At 49.1% G+C, this 17,463-nt stretch overlaps 1 protein-coding gene across 3 annotated transcripts in view; it reads left to right on the top strand.

The window, feature by feature from the left end:
- Positions 1-17,463, top strand: part of FKBP5 (FKBP prolyl isomerase 5) — a 102,325-nt gene that overhangs the window by 31,902 nt on the left and 52,960 nt on the right. For 2 of the 3 annotated variants that reach the window (XM_039912765.1, XM_039912764.1), the window contains 2 exons: positions 8,394-8,514; positions 10,795-10,939. In XM_039912765.1, coding sequence (XP_039768699.1) covers positions 8,410-8,514; positions 10,795-10,939 — 250 coding nt within the window. In that variant the 5' untranslated portion in view covers positions 8,394-8,409. Of the gene's footprint in view, positions 1-3,204; positions 3,230-8,393; positions 8,515-10,794; positions 10,940-17,463 lie in introns of those variants that run through there. The other variant, XM_039912766.1, reaches the window with a different exon arrangement.

Here is a 17,463-nt window from a genome sequence, read left to right as displayed (position 1 = left end):
CCACACATAACAAATGAACAAATACCACAGTTATTCCCGGCCCCACCCCTCGTCTTCTGGGTGACCGCAACTTCTCAGTGTCTCAGCGACCTCATCTGTAAAACCGGCATTAAGACTGCAAGCCCCCAAGTGGGTCAGAGACTGCGTCCAACCCGATTTGCTTGTATCCACCCCGGCGCTCAGTACGGTGCCTGACGTATAGTAAGCGCTTAACAAATATCACGATTATTACCGTTATTTTGCGGAAGGGCGTTTCCCTGTTTCCCAGCCATTATTTTGTGGCAAAGCGTTTCCCCGTCTCCCAGCCATCACCTCGGTGGAGGACCACGGCCCTGCCGTCTTCGAGAGGAGCCGCTTGTCGCTGCGGTGCCCTGAGGCGGTGGCTTTCCTCATTTATCTTCCAAAACCCTGGCCTGCTCAGATGCCCAGGGGGCTACCAGATCACGCTGCTGCCCGCCTCTGGCAACTCAGCCTATTCTGGGTGGCCTGCTCGTGGAGGACTTTGGCTTGGCGTAGGAAGGGGATTTGTATTTGTTGGTATTTGTTCAGCGCTTACTACGTGCCAAGTACTGTTCTAAGGTAATCAGGTTGTCCCACTTAGGGCTCACAGTCTTCATCTCCCATTCTGCAACTGAGGCACAGAGAAGTGATTTTTCCCAAGGTCACACAGCTGACGAGCGGCGGATCCGGGATTAGAACCCGTGACCTCTGACTCCCAAGCCCGGGCTCTTTCCACCAGGCCGCGCTGCTTCTCACAGTTCTTTTCCCTCGTCGTGCCGCTGCTCTCTTACCTGGCTTCCTAGATGAAGCTGCCCCCTGAGCCAGTTGGCCCGGAGCCAGACCCAGTGCCGCAGCTCGGGCTTCCAGCCAAGTCGGAGAGCGGTGGCGGGGGAGCAGAAGCAAAGGAATCTCTCCGATCCGTTCGGCCGGACGTGACCCGAGTGGCCTCTGCCGCCGTGGGGTCTTTGGGGCACCCTGGGGTACCCGCGCTCAGCCGGTCCTGCCTCTCCCTCCAAGGCGGCTGATTTAGGTCACCTGCCGTTGCCCCAGCAAGAGGTCGGAGGTCCCGGTTCGGTCCGAGAGAAAAACAGGCTGCTCTAGGGAGGGGTTGCCCTCACAGGGCAGGGGGGTTGAGCAGCCTCAAGCAGAAACATCCCCCAAGTAGCCCCTCTGCCACCTGTATTTATTCATTCGTTCAATCATATTTATTAAGTGCTTACTGTGTGCAGAGCACTGTACTAAATGCTTGGCAAGAAGCAGCATTCATTCAATAGTATTTATTGAGCGCTTACTATGTGCAGGGCACTGTACTAAGCGCTTGGAATGAACAAGTCGGCAACAGATAGAGACAGTCCCTGCCCTTTGATGGGCTTACAGTCTAATCGGGGGAGACGGACAAGAACAATGGCAATAACGGCGTAATGGTTAGTCAGAAGGTCATGCGTTCTAATCCTGGCTCCAGCACTTGTCTGCTGCGTGACGTTGGGCAAGTCACTTCACTTCTCTGAGCCTCATTTCCCTCATTTGTAAAATGGGGAATGAGACTGTGAGCCCCATGTGGGACGGGGCCTGTGTCCAACCCGATTTGCTTGTATCCACCCCAGCGCTTAGTACAGCGTTCATTCAATAGTATTTATTCAGTAGTATTTATTGAGCACTTACTACGTGCAGAGCACTCTACTAAGCGCTTGGAATGTACAAGTCGGCAACAGATAGAGACAGTCCCTGCCCTCTGACGGGCTTACGGTCTAATCGGGGGAGACGGGCAGACAAGAACGATGGCAATAAATAGAGTCGAAGGGAAGAACATCTCATAAAAACAGTGGCAACTAAATAGAGTCAGGGTGATGTACATCTCATTAAACAAAATAAACAAATAGGGTGATAAAGATATATACAGTTGAGCGGGTGAATACAGTGCTGAGGGTAGGAGTGTCTGGCACATAGTAAGCACTGAAATACCACAATTATTATTATTATTATTACAATACAACAATAAACTGTGACATTCTCTGCCCACAGTCCAGGGCGGGGGAGACAGACAGCCATACAAATAAATAAAATGATAGATATGTACATAAATGCTTTGGGGCTGGGTCGGGGGAACAGCCGAGGGAGCAAGACAGGGTGATGCAGAAGGGAATGGGAGATGAAAAGTGGGGCTTCGTCTGGAAAGGCCTCTTGGAGAAGATGGGCCTTCGGGAAGACTTTGAAGCCGGGCAGAGTAATTGTCTGGCAGATTTGAGGAGAGAGGACGTTCCAGGCCAGGGGCAGGACATGGACCAGGGGTCGACGGCTAGACAGGCGAGATGGAGGCACAGTGAGAACGTTAGCACCATCTCTCTTTGTTGCTGAATTGTACTTTCCAAGTACAGTGCTCGGCACACAGAAAGCACTCAATAAATTCGATCAAATGAATGAATGAATCAAAGAGCAGAGTGTTCGGGCTGAGTTGTAGAGGGAGAGAAGCGAGGTGAGGTAGGAAGGGGCAAGGTGATGGAGAACTTCGAAGCCAGTAGTGAGATTTTGATACGGAGGTGGGTAGGCAACCACCAGGGATTTTTGAGGAAGGGGATGACATGTCCTGAACATTTCTGTAGAAAGATGATCTGCACAGCAGAGCGGCATATGGACTGGAGTGGGGAGAGGCGGGTGGTCCAGGGATTGTCGCTCTTTATTGCTGAATTGTACTTTCCAAGCGCTTAGTATGGTGCTCTGCACACAGTAAGTGCTCAATAAATACGATTTAATAAATGAAAGGTCAGCAAGGAGACTGATGCAGTAATCTAGGCGGGATAGAATGAGTGATTGTATTAACGTGCTGGTAGTTTGGATGGAGAGGAAAGGGTGGATTTTAGCAATGTTGTGAAGGTGGGACTGACAGGATTTGGTGACAGATTGAATATGTGGGTTGAATGACAGAATTGTGGCTCCAGCCCTGCAAGGATAAGAAAGACCGAAGGAAGCCATGGAGGTGAGCGTGCTCAGTGATTGCTGATCCAAGCCCCAAATAGCAATGGCTCTGATTTAAGCGCTTACCGTGTGCAGAGCACTGTATTAAGCGCTTGGGGGAGTACAGTGTAACTGAGTTGGTAGGCAGGTTCTCTGCCCACAAGGAGCTTACAGTCTAGAGGGGGACTTGATGCCTTTTTCTTTTATTCTTTTTGCTTTGGATACACTATCCCGAATGGATTTTGGGGCCCCGTGGGACCAAGAGCTCCAGGCCTCGGTGAGAAAATATCAGAAAAAACAATCTGGGGGACCCAGGGCTGTTGTTTTGCTGTCTGTCTCCCCCTTTTTAGTCTATGAGCCTGTTGTTAGGCAGGGGTTGTCTCTATCTGTTGCCGAACTGTACGGTCCAACTGCTTAGTACAGTGCTCTGCATACAGTAAGTGCTCAATAAATACGATTGAATGAATGAATGAATGAATGAATGACCAATATGGCGGACCAGCTGGGCTGCTTTACGTGACTTTATATTAATGTCTGTCTCCCCCTCTAGACTGTAAGCTCATTGGGAGTAAGGAACGTGTGTATTTATCATTCTACCCTACTGTCCCAAGCACTTAGTACAGTGCTTTGCACACAGTAAGCACTCAATAAATACGATTGAATGAATGAATTGCGCTTCACACAACAGTGAAAACAGAACACTTGACTAGATGAACTCTTTATTAATAATAAAAATAGTAATGATGATGATGATACTTGTTAAGCGCTTAATATGTGCCAAGCCCTGTTCTAAGTGCTGGGGTGTATATAAGGTAATCAGGTTGGACACAGTCCCTGTCCCAAAAGGGGTTCACAGCCTTAAACCCCATCTTACAGATGAGGTAACTGATGCCCAGAGAGGTGAAGTGACTTGCCCAAGGTCACACAGCAGACATGAGGAGCCGGGATTAACCGGGGTTAGCTCTGTGAGAGTCAGACCGCAAGTCCGCTCGTTCACTGGGGGCGGGGAGTATGTCTACCAACTGAGTTGTCTCTCAAGCTCTTAATGGGTGCTCTGCACACAGTAAGTGCTCAATAAATACCAGTGATTGATTAATTGATTGATTTCCCCAAGTAGGTCCTTCAGTTTTCATGGCCCCCAGCAGAGCCAGCAACCAGTTCATATCTCATAGGGAGGCGAGGTCTGGAAGCGAGGGAATCCCCACTCTTCCCCTGAGAAGAGAATAACAAATCGGGAATGAATTGCTCCTTTTCAAAGAGAATTGTAATTGGGAAGGGAATTCTGAAAATCGTCCAGGTACGGAGAGAAGGGCCGACTGCAGACTGCTTTAAATCCTAGGATTTACTGCTGCATTCATTTGTTCAGTCATATTTATTGAGCACTTTACAAAGCTTAACAATGATTATTATCCTTAAGCTCATTGTGGGCAGGGGTCACTTCTGCCAACTCTATTGTATTGTACTCTCCCAAATGCTTAGTTCAGGGCTAATTAATGAATTTATATTAATGTCCGTCTCCCCCTCTAGATTGTGAGCTCCTTGTGGGCAGGGAATTTGTTATATTGCACTCTCATTCATTCATTCATTCATTCATTCATTCAGAGCACTGTAACTAAGCACTTGGGAAAGTATAATGCGGCAATAAAGAGAGACAATCCCTGCCCACATCGAGCTTATAGTCTACTCTCCCAAGTGCTTAGTGCAGTGCTTTGCACACAGTAAGCACTCAATAAATACGATCGAATGAATGAGTGTTCTGCATACCCTGAGTGTTCATTAACTGAGTGATTGGTTTTGGGATCTGGGAAGCTAAATAGGGCAACCACAATTAAAGGAGACAGAGGAAACTCTTTAAAGACACAGGGAAGCAGCATAGCCTAGTGGGAAGAGCACAGGCCTGGGAATCAGAGGACCTGGGTTCTAATTCTGACTCCACCACTGATCTGCTGTATGACCTTGGGCAAGTTACTTAATTTCTCTGCGCCTTAGAGTTTCCGCATCTGTAAATTGGGGATTCTATACCCCTTCTCCCTCCTTCAGGGTCAGGGACTCTGTCCAACCTGATTATCTTGTACCTGCTCCAGGACTCGGTACAGTGCTTGGCATATAGTAAGCGCTTAAGAAGCACCTTAAGTATTATTATTAGAGCAAAACCTTAGACAGTGTGGCATCACAACCGAAAGCTGGGCGACATCTGCAGCTTGGCACCCTGTAATCAAGAAAGGAGTGGCTCTTTTTGAACAGGAGCTTTAAGAGGATTGGGGACAGGCGAAAACAAAAACAGCCTCAGGCAACTGCCAACCCGTCAGCGCAATAAGAAACAATCTTTGCATGCTCACGGTACCTTTGGATCATCAGTTCTGCATCGGCCCTTTTAGGCATATATGCTCCCATAGTTCAACTTGGTTATCAGTGGGGTCATATTCCAGTTTGAAAGGCGCCTCTCTTTCCGTTCAGGTAATAGACACAGATGGAGCCGGCCATCTTTCACCATGTTACAGCGCCGCTGTCATCTTCTGCTCATTCACTCATTCAGTCATATTTATTGAGTGCTTACTGTGTGCCGAGCACTGTACTAAACGCTTGGAGAAGTACCATACAGCAATAAAGAGAGACCATCCCTGCCCATAACGAGCCCACAGTCTAGAGCTCATCACTACTGCTCACCAGCCTGCACCCTTTACTCCATTTCTGCTCTCCTAATCGCTTCTGGGCAAGTCACTTCTCTGTGCCTCAGTTCCCTCATCTGTAAAATGGGGATTAAGACTGTGAACTCCTCATGGGACAACCTGGTTACCTTGTATCTATCCCAGTGCTTAGAACGGTGCTTGGTGCATAGTAAGCGCTTAAAAAAATGCCATCATTATTATTATTACTAATATAATTCTGACTCTCTCACCTTTTGACCCCTTGCTCATGCCAGTCCTCTTGCCCAAAACCCCCCCACTCACCCCACCGGGTGAGTGGTCGAAAATGAAGTGGGGCTTTTAGAGGGGAGCCAGTGGAATGGGACTTGGGAATGTCAGACAGCCCATGAAGAGCTTTACAGGACAGAAATCCTCTTTTTTCAGCCCCATCTCAAACTCTCCTGGCCATTCAGGGAGTAGGAATGCCTAAGGTTGGGAACCCAGCCCATCTCAGGAAAATCAGACTAGAAGTCGGTAGAACTCAAGATTACTCAAATATGAAGTATTTTCGTCCTCTTGACTGTAAGCTTGTCATGGGCAGGGAACGTGACTGATAATTACGTTGTAGTGTACTTTCCCAAGCGCTTAGCACAGTGCTGTGCACATAGCATTCAATAAATACTATCGATTGATTCACCTACTTTTCTGAAGTGCAGGCGGAAAGGAAGGGTTCCTGCTGTAGAAGGAAGCGAGAGATGGGGAAGACCAGGGGCAGGGCAAGCCCAGGGTCAGGATAAGGCTAGACCTCTGTCCACAGATAAGAAGCAGTCCAATCAGAGTGGGATTATAATAATAACTGTGGTATTTTTTAAGTACTTACTATATGTCAGGACTGTGATAAGCACTGGGTTGAGGGGGAAACGACGGGTGGAATACAAGCAAATTGGGTTGGACACAGTCCCTGTCCCATGTAGGGCTCACAGTCTTAATCTCCATTTTACAGGTGAGGTAACTGAGGGCCCCAGAATAATAGCAATAATAGTTCTGGTATTTGTTAAGCACTTAATATATGCCAGGCACTCTATTAAGCGCTGAGGTGGATACAAGCAAATTGGGTTGGACACAATCCCTTGTCCCACATGGGACTCACAGCCTCAATCTCCATTTTACAGATGAGGTAACTGAGACCCAGAGGTGTGAAGTGACTTGCCCAAGGTCACACAGCAGACAAGTGGCGGAGCCAGGGTTCAAACCTTCTGACTCCCAGGCCCGTGCTCTATCCACTAGGCCGTGCTGCTTCTCAGACTAGGGGACTCCCCAACCCCAAGTTTAACAAGGATGGGTCCTGTAATGCCCAGGCTCTGGGGGGGGGGGGACGGGGACGTGGCAGAGCTCTGGGGGCAACTCCTATCTAAATGAGCAGTAGCTGGGAGAAGTTGTGGAGGAGGTTAGGTCTGCCCAAAGGCCCTGGGCAGTGCCACCTTCGAGAGTACCCAGTGGCTTGGGGATGGGTAAGGTGGGTGCGACACAGCAGCAGAAATTGGGAGCCAAGACCAGGGGGTAGGAGCCAGCCTGCACCATTATATTCTTACGGTGACTTTAATAATAGCGATAATAATATTAAGAATTGTGTGATGATACTAATGATAATTGTGGTATTTTTCTAAGGGTTCACTATGTGCCAAGCGCTGTACTAAGCACTGAGGTGATGCAAGATAACCAGGGCCCGCATGGGCCTCAGATTCTAAGTAGGAGGGAGAACAGGTAGCGAATCCCCAGTTCACAGGTGAGGGAACTGAGGCCCAGTGAAGTGACCTGCCCAAGTGGCGGAGCTGGAGTTAGAACCCAGTCCCTCCGATTCCCAGTCCCTCGGCCACGCTGCTTTCTACACAGTCCATACTGACCAACCCCCGTTACGGGGTTTGCCCCACTCGTACCAGGGGTCTCGACCTGGATTTTGTGTGGTAAATCCCAAGGGGTCAGGTTTCCTTCATTTTGCCACCCTGGAAGCCCTGGCTAAGGGAGTGGCTTCATGCAAAACCGGAGTTTGAAGCACTTCACCGCAGAAAGCTATTGTTACATCATGAAGGAGGGGAGGGCAAGATTTGGCAATGATTTGATAAGAAGCAGTCAGGGGTCAGAGAGAAGTAAATGTCACGCTGGTTACAAAAGAAACAGTTCTACAATACACAGACCCGCACACACATGCACACACGGCATGGACAGGTAGACTTTGCTCAGTCCAGGGGTAGATGGCCGTTGATTGCATTTGAGAGAGAGCTGCTATTCCCAACCTCCTCTTTCTGAGGAGTAGGGGACCTTCAAGAGGGTTTAAGAGTTGTTTTACCAAGTAGAAAACCCAGGCCACATTTTACTCCGAGTTTAGGGCCGGGCTGAGTCAGGTGGGATGTGCCCAGCCGTCACTCCTGTCAAGCCCTCATGGTACCACGGAGGGGAAGGGAATGATAAAAATAATTATGGTATTCGTAAGCTCTTACTATGTGCCAGGCGCTGTACTAAGCACTGGGGTAGATGCAGGCTAGTTGGGTTGGACACCGTCTATGTCCCACATAGGGCTCCCAATCTCAATCCCCATTTTACAGATGAGGTAACTGAGGCCCAGAGAAGTGAACTGACTTGCCCAGAGTCACTCAGCAGACAAGTGGCAGAGTCAAGATTAGAATCCAGGTCCTTCTGACTCCTCCGCCTCTATTCTATCCACTAGGCCATTCGGTTGCTTCATAGGGGAAGAGGGAAGGCTTTGGGATTTTCACTGTGGCTTATTTTTTTTTTTTGGTGTGTGTGTATGTGTAGGACCCAGAAAGAGACAATGACTACTGACGGGGCTCCCAAAGAAGATGGAGGGGGTCCAGTCACAGCTCTCACCGAACGAGGGGAAGACATCACTCCCAAAAAGGACCGAGGCGTACTGAAGGTGAGCCGCTCAGTCCCGGGGTGGTTCAGAGAAGTCAACTTGCAACCAGAACGCCCCCTCGGAATCGCCTCGCTGAATTTCATGGCCAGAGCTCATTTCTTCTGCCCAAACCCTTGTACCCTTTATTAAACTGCCATTTGGTGAATAAGCGTTTTTCGTCCAGGGGACATGGTACAAATGGACCAGGGGAGCGAAAGATGCAACTTCTAATGAAGATCCTTCAGAAACAGCATGGTGGGGACTACGAGTTGGCAAATGGGGAGGGTTGGGGCCGGCGGAGACGATTGGTTCCGATCGGTTCTCTAGGCAGTTCAGGTAGACAGTGACCAAGGTAGAGGGAAGCGGGGGTTCTGTTAGGCTTCAGGAAGATAACAACCTCCCTTCTGAATGTAATGTGCTTTGCAGGCAGTAAGCGCTCAAAAAATACGATTGAATGAATAATGTCATTAATTTATAGGAATTGTATAATTGGGGATTTCCTTTCTGGACTGATAGCGAATTACCCTTTCCATTTCAAGCAGAACCACTGATAGAGAACTACCCTCTCCGTTTCAAGCAGAACCACTGATAGAGAATTACCCCTTTCCGTTTCAAGCAGAACCACCAGTGAGGGTTATCGGTGTCTTCCAGTTGCCAGTTTTCAGTAGCAGAAAGAGGACTCGGTAGGCGAGTTTCTGTCCAATTGAGCTTCCGTGATGTTCCCTTTGGAAACTTTCCCCTGAAGACACAGAGAACTGTTGTTAGCTTCTCCTGGGGGAAGGAAAATTGGGAGCTTGACAATCTGAATCTGAGGGCAGGCACTGTGCCGCATTGGAACCTGGCGTGGATTTTTGCAGTGGAATTTTCAACCTGTGGAAGGGACAGGCAGGATATCAGACAGATTCACGGAGGAACGTTTGGTTTTCCAAAAACACTGGAAAGGCAGAGATGACGCGTCTCTTCTGGACCGAAGAGATTTTGAACTGAAAGCTGCAAACCCACTCCCAGTCTTCAAGGCTCACATGGTCCTCCCAAGCTGGGGCTCTGGGGGACACTCTGGCCACAAATCACCGATTGCCATTTTCAGACTGAATCCAGCCTCTTCCCCCAGTTGTCCCCGGCCAAAGTGACAGCTGCCACCCAATGTCATCTACTCTAGAAAAAAATGACTTCGATGTCCACGACGACAGCAGAAACTACACCTCCAACCAAGCTGGATTTGATTTTGTTTTCCCAGAACTAACCCACTGCATATAGCTCCTTGTTCTGCCAAGTATGAAATAAATGTTCTGGATTTTATGAGAGCTAAATATTTTTTCCTTGGAGCTATTTTGGCATTTCCCTTACTAGAAAACACGTCGTTCCAAATCAGGCCACATCGTGGGGGTTGATCTTTTCTGCAGATTGGGAGTTTCCTCGATCGGTGCAGAGCGTAACGGGCGACCCCAGCCCGGAGGGATCTCCGTAGAGGGGACAGAGGGCGGAGAACAGCCCGTCAGACGTGTCTGGGTTTGCCTAGGGGACATCGGGAGTAGAAGGGCAGGGTTCAGGGCCTTTGGAATCCACCGTTGGAGCTTTTGCTCTTCACACTGCACATGAGCAGCTTCTCTTATTGCTCTTCAGTTTCCTCCAAGAGAGGGTGAGATCAGCCCCCTCAAGTAAGGAGCTTGGGGCCGCGGTGAGGCTTTGGAACGGATGGTCAGAGAGGAACTGAGGAGGAGAAGCAGCGTAGTCTAGCGGGTGGAGCACGGGTCTGGGAGTCAGAAGGATCTGGGTTCTAATCCCAGCTCCTCCACCTGTCTGCTGTGTGGCCTCAGGCAAGCCGCTTCACTTCTCTGGGCCTTAGTTGCCTCAGTTGTAAAGCGGGGATTAAGACTGCAAGCCCCTTGTGGGATGTGGACTGTGTCCAACCCGATTAGTTTATATGTATCCCAGTGCTTAGTGTAGGGTCTGGTACATAGTAAGTTCATAACCAATACCATTTAAAAAAAACCCAAAACACTAGTTTGCAGTAGCTCTAAGGAAGACTTTCTAGACATTGGACTTGTGCCGGGGAGGGTGGGCGGTTGGATCTTGGAATGAGAGAACCAGGAAGGGCCCAACAACCTCCTTTCTTGGAGAGTTTTCCTGCTAGGAGAGGCTTCCATTCCACAGAGATGATGTTGGTCTGGTCCTGCCTCCAGGCAGGGGACTGGACAAGATGACCTCTCCGGGTCCCCCGCGGCCCCGGCCTCCTATGGCATTGCTTTTCACAGAAGAAACAACTCCCACTTCCCCCTTCACGGAATCTGTTTTTCCTAGATCATCAAAAGGGTGGGGAACGAGGACGAGAGGCCGATGATTGGAGACAAGGTACACGTCCACTACAAAGGAAAATTGTCCAACGGGAAAAAGTTTGATTCCAGTCGGGACAGAAACGAACCATTTGTCTTCAGTCTTGGCAAAGGTAAGTGGCCTTTTCCCGAGCCATACCCATTTCTGTGTCTCCCCCGGGGGCTCGGAGGAGAGGAGGGTGTGCCCTCAGCCCCGGACAAAGCTGTTGGGAGTGACTTTATGATACCTTTTGGGGCTGTGCTGGATTTCAGAGTGTCGCTCCCCAGGAAATGCTCTAATCAAGGTAAAAACTCCCAACGTAATCATTTTCCTTCCTGCCCATTTGTAAGATGACTCACATTCCGAGAGAACTTTAGAGCGTAAGGCTCCAGAGCCTTTTCCTAGGGGACTTGGGCTCGGAGGCCCCCCAGGTTTGAGTGCTTCTTGGGCAGCCCCGTTGTGGGGTCTCGGACCTGTCTGGTGGGGAAGCTGCAAGTTTAGGTGGTGGTGGGATTGGCACGTGGTCACACTCAGCTTTGGCTCCTAGCAGGCTCTGGTAGAGTTTAACAGACCCCAGGGCGCTGATTCTTGCGACCCCTCTCAAAGCTGGGCTCCAATTTTTGATCGGCTCAGAGAAATGGGAAAAAGGATGAACAATCACTCAGACAGTGGTATTTATCGAGTGGTCACTATATGCAGAGCACTGTACTAAGCCCTTGGGAAAAGCACACTGCAAGAGTTGGTAGATGAAATCCCTGTCCACAAGGAGCTTTCAGTCTACAGGGAGAGGCAGATGTTAAAATAGATCAGGGCTAAGGCAAATAGTAGAGGATAAGAATATTTACATAAGTATTGTCAAGGATTGGGGGAGTATCAAAGTTCTTAAGGGGGACACAGCCAAGTTCATAGTCGATTCAGAGAAGAAAGTGGATAGGGGAGATAAAGGGCTGAAAGATATTTTTTTTTTGTTATTTCTTAAACACGTACTATGTTTCAGTCACTGTTCTAAGCGCTGGGGTAGATACAAGGTAATCAGGTTGTCCCTGTCCCACATGGGGCTCACAGTCTTAATCCCCATTTACAGATGAGGTAACTGAGGTACAGAGAAGTGAAGTGACTTGCCCAAGGTCACACAGCAGATAAGTGGCGGAGCCAGAACTAGAATCCAGGTCCTTCTGACTCCCAGGCCTGTGCTTTATCCACTAGGCCACCCTGCTACTCGTCGTGGGCAGGGAACTTGCCTAGCAACTCTGTTATAATGTACTCTTCCAGGCGCTTCGTTCAGTGGTCTGCATAGAGTAAGTAAATAAATTTGATAGTCTAGGAAGTTCTCTTGGAAGAGATGTGACTTTAGGGCGGTTCTGAAGGTGGGGAGAGTGGTGGACTGTTGGATACGAAGCGGGAAGGAGTTCCAGGCTCAAAGGAGAACTTGGAGAAGAGGTCGGCAGCAGGATAGACGAGATCAAGGTACAGCGAGTAGGTTGATGTTAAAGGAATGGAGTGTGCGGGCTAGGTTGTAGGAGATCAGTGAGATGAGGTAGAAGGGAAAGAGCTGATTAAGTGCCTTAAAACCAATAATAAGGCATTTCTTTTCGATACAGAGGTGGGTGAGCAACCAATGGGGGTTTTTGAGGAGTGGGGAGACATGGACCGAAGGGTTTTTCAGAAAAATGATCCGGGCAGCAGAGTGAAGTGTGGACGGGAATAGGGAGAGACGAGAGGCAGGAAGGTCATCGAGGAGGCAGATGTAATAGTCAAGGCAGGAAATGAGTGCTTGGATCAGCGAGGTAGCGTTTTGGATGGAGTGGAAAGGGCGGATTCTAGACATGTTGTATAGGTAGCATGAGAGGACTTGGATACCGGTTGAATATGTGGGTTGATTGAGAGAGATGAGTAGAGGAAAAGGCCAAGGTTATGGGCTTGTGAGACAGGGAAGGTGGTGGTGCTGTCTACAGTGATGGGAAAGTCAGAGGGGAGGACAGGGTTTGGATGGGAAGGTGAAGAGTGCTGTTTTGAGGTAAGGGGGGGATCCGAGTAACGTCCCAAAGGCCGTGGGAAATGTGCAGCTGCAGAGGAGGAGGTGTAGAGCTTCCCTTGAGGTTTATCGGTGGTTGTGGTTTAGGGGAGTCCTCTCCCCCTCCCTTCAGGCTCATATCTCCTCCTGCCTCCAGGACGTCTCTACCTGGATGTCTGCCCGCCACCTAAAACTCAACGTGGCCAAAACTGAGCTCCTCATCTTCCCTCCCAAGCCCTGTCCTCTTCCTGACTTCCGTGTCACTGTGGATGGTACGACCATCCTTCCCGTCTTTCAAGCCCTCAACCTCGGTGTCATCTTTGACTCGGCTCACTCGTTCACCCCACACATGCAATCCGTCACCGAGACCTGCTGGTCTCACCTTTATAATATCGCCAAGATCCGCCTTTTCCTCTCCACCCAAACGGCTTTCTTACCGGTACAGGTTCTCGTAATATCCCGGCCGGATTATTGTGTCAGCCTTCTCTCTGATCTTCCTTCCTCCTGTCTCTCCCCGGTCCGATCTATTCTTCATTCTGCTGCCCGGATCATCTTCCTGCAGAAACGCTCTGGGCATGTCACTCACCTTTTTAAAAACCTCCAGTGGTGGCCTATCGATCTCCGCACGAAACAAAACCTTTTCACTCTAGGCTTTGAGGCTCTCCGTCACCTTGCCCCCTCCTACCTCTCCTCCTCCTCCTCTGCCGCCCACCTCCTCACCGTCTCCCGTTCTCGCCTATCCCGCCATCGACCCCTGGGCCAAGTCCTCCCGCTGTCCTGGTATGCCCTCTCTCCTCACCTCCGCCAAACTAATTCTCTTCCCCTCTTCAAAGCCCTCCTGAGAGCTCACCTCCTCCAAGAGGCCTTCCCAGACTGAGCTTCCCTCTGCGCCGTCTGCTGCCTCTCTGCCCCCCTTCACCTCCCCTCAGCTAAGCCCCCCTTTCCCCCCTTTCCCTCTGCTCCTCCCCCTCTCCCTTCCCCTCCCCTCAGCACTGTGCTCGTCCGCTCATTTGTATATATTTTTATTACCCTATTTATTTTGTTAATGAGATGTACACCCCCTTGATTCTATTTATTGCTATTGTTTTAATGAGATGTGCACCCCCTTGATTCTATTTATTGCTATTGTTTTTTGTCTGTCTCCCCCGATTAGACTGTAAGCCCGTCAGTGGGCAGGGACTGTCTCTATCTGTTGCCGATTTATACATTCCAAGCACTTAGTACAGTGCTCTGCACATAGTAAGCGCTCAATTAATGCTATTGAATGAATGAATGAGTGTTTTGGGCTTCTTCTGCCTTCCCGGGTGGGACTTGAGCAGGTTTGCCTCTTTTCATTGACATCAATCTTGCTGTTTGAGGTACGCATTCTACACGAGATTGAAGTTAAATTGAAAATGTGCACCCTGTTATACAGTTTGCGGGGATGCCGAATTGCAACAGGTCTGATTAAGATGATTCAGTCAAAACTCAGAGAGTGCGTGCTTTCCCCTCAGAGTCAGGGTTTTCTAGGAAACTTTTCTTTATCTGAATGTCCTCCTGCAATGCCCACTCTTTCCCTTCCTGGATTCACACAACCCTGTTTCTCTTATCCTCTCCCTCTTTTCCTTTCCACTGCCCCTTCCGTACCTTGTGCACCTTATCTCTCTCCCTCCTTCTCTCATACCCACTTCTGACAACCTCTCTTTTTCCTCCACAGTGCCCATCTCATTTTCTCCATCTCTCACACCTCCTCTCCCTACCTTTTCACATTCCCCTCATTTTCTCCCATTTTGCCCCCACCCTCTTATTCCCCCTGACTCTCTCTCCTCCTGGACTCAATCCACCCCTGTCTCAGGATGGAAGTAATAGTGTTTATTAAGTGCTTACTGTGTGCAGAGAGCTGTATTAAGTGCTGGGAGAGTATACACAGGTGGGAATTAGACCTGATCCCTGTCTCTCAGGGGGCTCACAATCTAAGAGTAACTTGGATTCTAATCCCTTGTCTGTCGTATGACCTTGGACGAGTCACTTCACTTCTCTGTGCCTCATTTACCTCATCTGTAAACTGGGGATTAAGATTGTGAGCCCCACGTGGGACATAGACTGTGTCCAATCCGATTATCTTATATCTACTCCCAGTGCAGAGTACAGTACCTTTCATTCCTTCATTCATTCAATAGTATTTATTGAGCGCTTACTATGTGCAGAGCACTGTACTAAGCGCTTGGGATGAACAAGTCGGCAACAGATAGAGACGGTCCCTGCCGTTTGACGGGCTTACGGTCTAATCGGGGGAGACGGACAGACAAGAACAATGGCACTAAACAGCGTCAAGGGGAAGAACATCTCGTAAAAACTTGCCCCCAATTAGACCGTAAGCCCGTCAAACGGCAGGGACTGTCTCTATCTGTTGCCGACTTGTTCATCCCAAGCGCTTAGTACAGTGCTCTGCACATAGTAAGTGCTCAATAAATACTATTGAATGAAAAACAATGGCAACTAGATAGATTCGAGGCGATGTACATTTCATTAACAAAATAAATAGGGTAATGGAAATATATACAGTTGAGCGGACGAGTACGGTGCTGAGGGGATGGGAAGGGAGAGGGGGAGGAGCAGAGGGAAAGGGGGAAAAGAGGGTTTAGCTGCGGAGAGGTGAAGGGGGGGTGGTAGAGGGAGTAGAGGGAGAAGGAGCTCAGTCTGGGAAGGCCTCTTGGAGGAGGTGAGTTTTCAGTAGGGTTTTGAAGAGGGGAAGAGAATCAGTTTGGCGGAGGTGAGGAGGGAGGGCGTTCCGGGACCGCGGGAGGACGTGGCCCGGGGGTCGACGGCGGGATAGGCGAGACCGAGGGACGGTGAGGAGGTGGGCGGCGGAGGAGCGGAGCGTACGGGGTGGGTGGTAGAAAGAGAGAAGGGAGGAGAGGTAGGAAGGGGCAAGGTGATGTAGAGCCTTGAAGCCTAGAGTGAGGAGTTTTTGTACCTGGCACACAGTAAGCATTTAACAAATACCGTTTTTTAAAATAGTGTATTTGGGGAGAAGGGACGGGAGACAGACACATCAGGAATAATGAAATATAATAATAATAATTATGTTGGTATTTGTTAAGCACTTACTATGTGCAGAGCACTGTTCTAAGCGTTGGGGGAGATACAGGGCTATCAGGTTGTCCTACGTGAGGCTCATAGTCTTAATCCCCATTTTACAGATGAGGTAACTGAGGCAAAGAGAAGTTAAGTGACTTGCCCACAGTCGCACAGCTGACAAGTGGCAGAGCCGGGATTCGAACCCATGACCTTTGACTCCCAAGCCTGGGCTCTTTCCCCTGAGCCACGCTGCTTCTCAATATCAATATCAAAACCCATCACAGAAGTATTCCCAGAATAAAACCCAAATCAGTAGGAAGCTAGAGGAGCAGAATTTCTGGCTTTGCAGGGCTCAGAGTTCAGAGCACATTGGCAACTAACATGACATAGTGGATAGAGTATGGGCCCTGGAGTCAGAAGATCGTGGGTTCTAATCCCGGCTCTGCCACTTGTCTGCTGTGTGACCTTGGGCAAGTCACTTCGCTGTGCTTCAGTTGCTTCATGTGTAAAATGGGGATTGAAACTGTGAGCCCCATGGGGGACAGAGACTGTGTCCAACCATATCAGCTTGTATCCATCCCAGTGCTTAGTGCAGTGACTGGCACATAGTAAGCGCTTAATAAATGCCATAGTTATTACTATTATTATTGTCACTAACAGTCTTCCCTGGGGTTTTGCGGAAGCCTCACGTTTTGAGTGTGCGGAGGAGCGGATTTTCTCCCCAGCCCATCCTCTACTCCCCATGCCCATTCTTTCATTCAGTCATATTGAGCGCTTACGGTGTGCAAAACACTGTACTAAGTGCTTGGGAGAGTACAATATAAAGATAAACAGACACATTCCCTGCCCACAATGAGCAGTCATTCCCTGCCCACAACAAGCTTACAGTCTAGAAGGTGAGACAGACATGAATATAAATAAATAAATTCCAGTTATGGACGTAAGTGCTGTGAGAGGATGGAGGTAAGGAAGGCAGTCAGCACACTGTTCCTCCTTATCTGTATCAGGACCGACAGTATTGTAATCTCATTGTGGGCAGGGAACGTGTCTGTTTATCTTTATATTGTACTCTCCCCCGATTAGACCGTAAGCCCGTCAAACGGCAGGGACCGTCTCTATCTGTTGCCGACTTGTTCATTCCAAGCGCTTAGTACAGTGCTCTGCACATAGAAAGCGCTCAATAAATACTATTGAATGAATGAATCAGCACAATACACTCTGCACACAGTAAGCTCTCAATAAATACGACTGAATATATATTTATTAAACATCTCCAGGGATAGACCCTTCTACTGGACACTGAGGGAAGAAGTAGTAAAATGCAGTCCCTGCCCCTGAGGAGCTTCCAATCTAACAGGGGAGGCAGTAGGCATAAATTGGCACCATTGTCCGAGAGAATTGTCCAGGAAGCAGAGTGGGCTAGTGGATAGAGCACAGGCCCGAGAGGCAGAAGGACCTGGGATCTAGTCCCGGCTCTGCCCCTGTCTGCTGCGTGACCTGAGACAAGTCATTTAACGTCTGTGTACCTCAGCAAACTCATCTGTAAAATGGGTTCTAAGACTGTGAACCCCTTGTGGGACATG

This window comes from Ornithorhynchus anatinus, chromosome 7 (assembly GCF_004115215.2).
Source record: "Ornithorhynchus anatinus isolate Pmale09 chromosome 7, mOrnAna1.pri.v4, whole genome shotgun sequence".
Taxonomy (NCBI): Eukaryota; Metazoa; Chordata; class Mammalia; order Monotremata; family Ornithorhynchidae; genus Ornithorhynchus; species Ornithorhynchus anatinus.
Note: the sequence above shows the minus strand (reverse complement) of the source record. Positions and strands in the feature narration are given on the sequence as shown.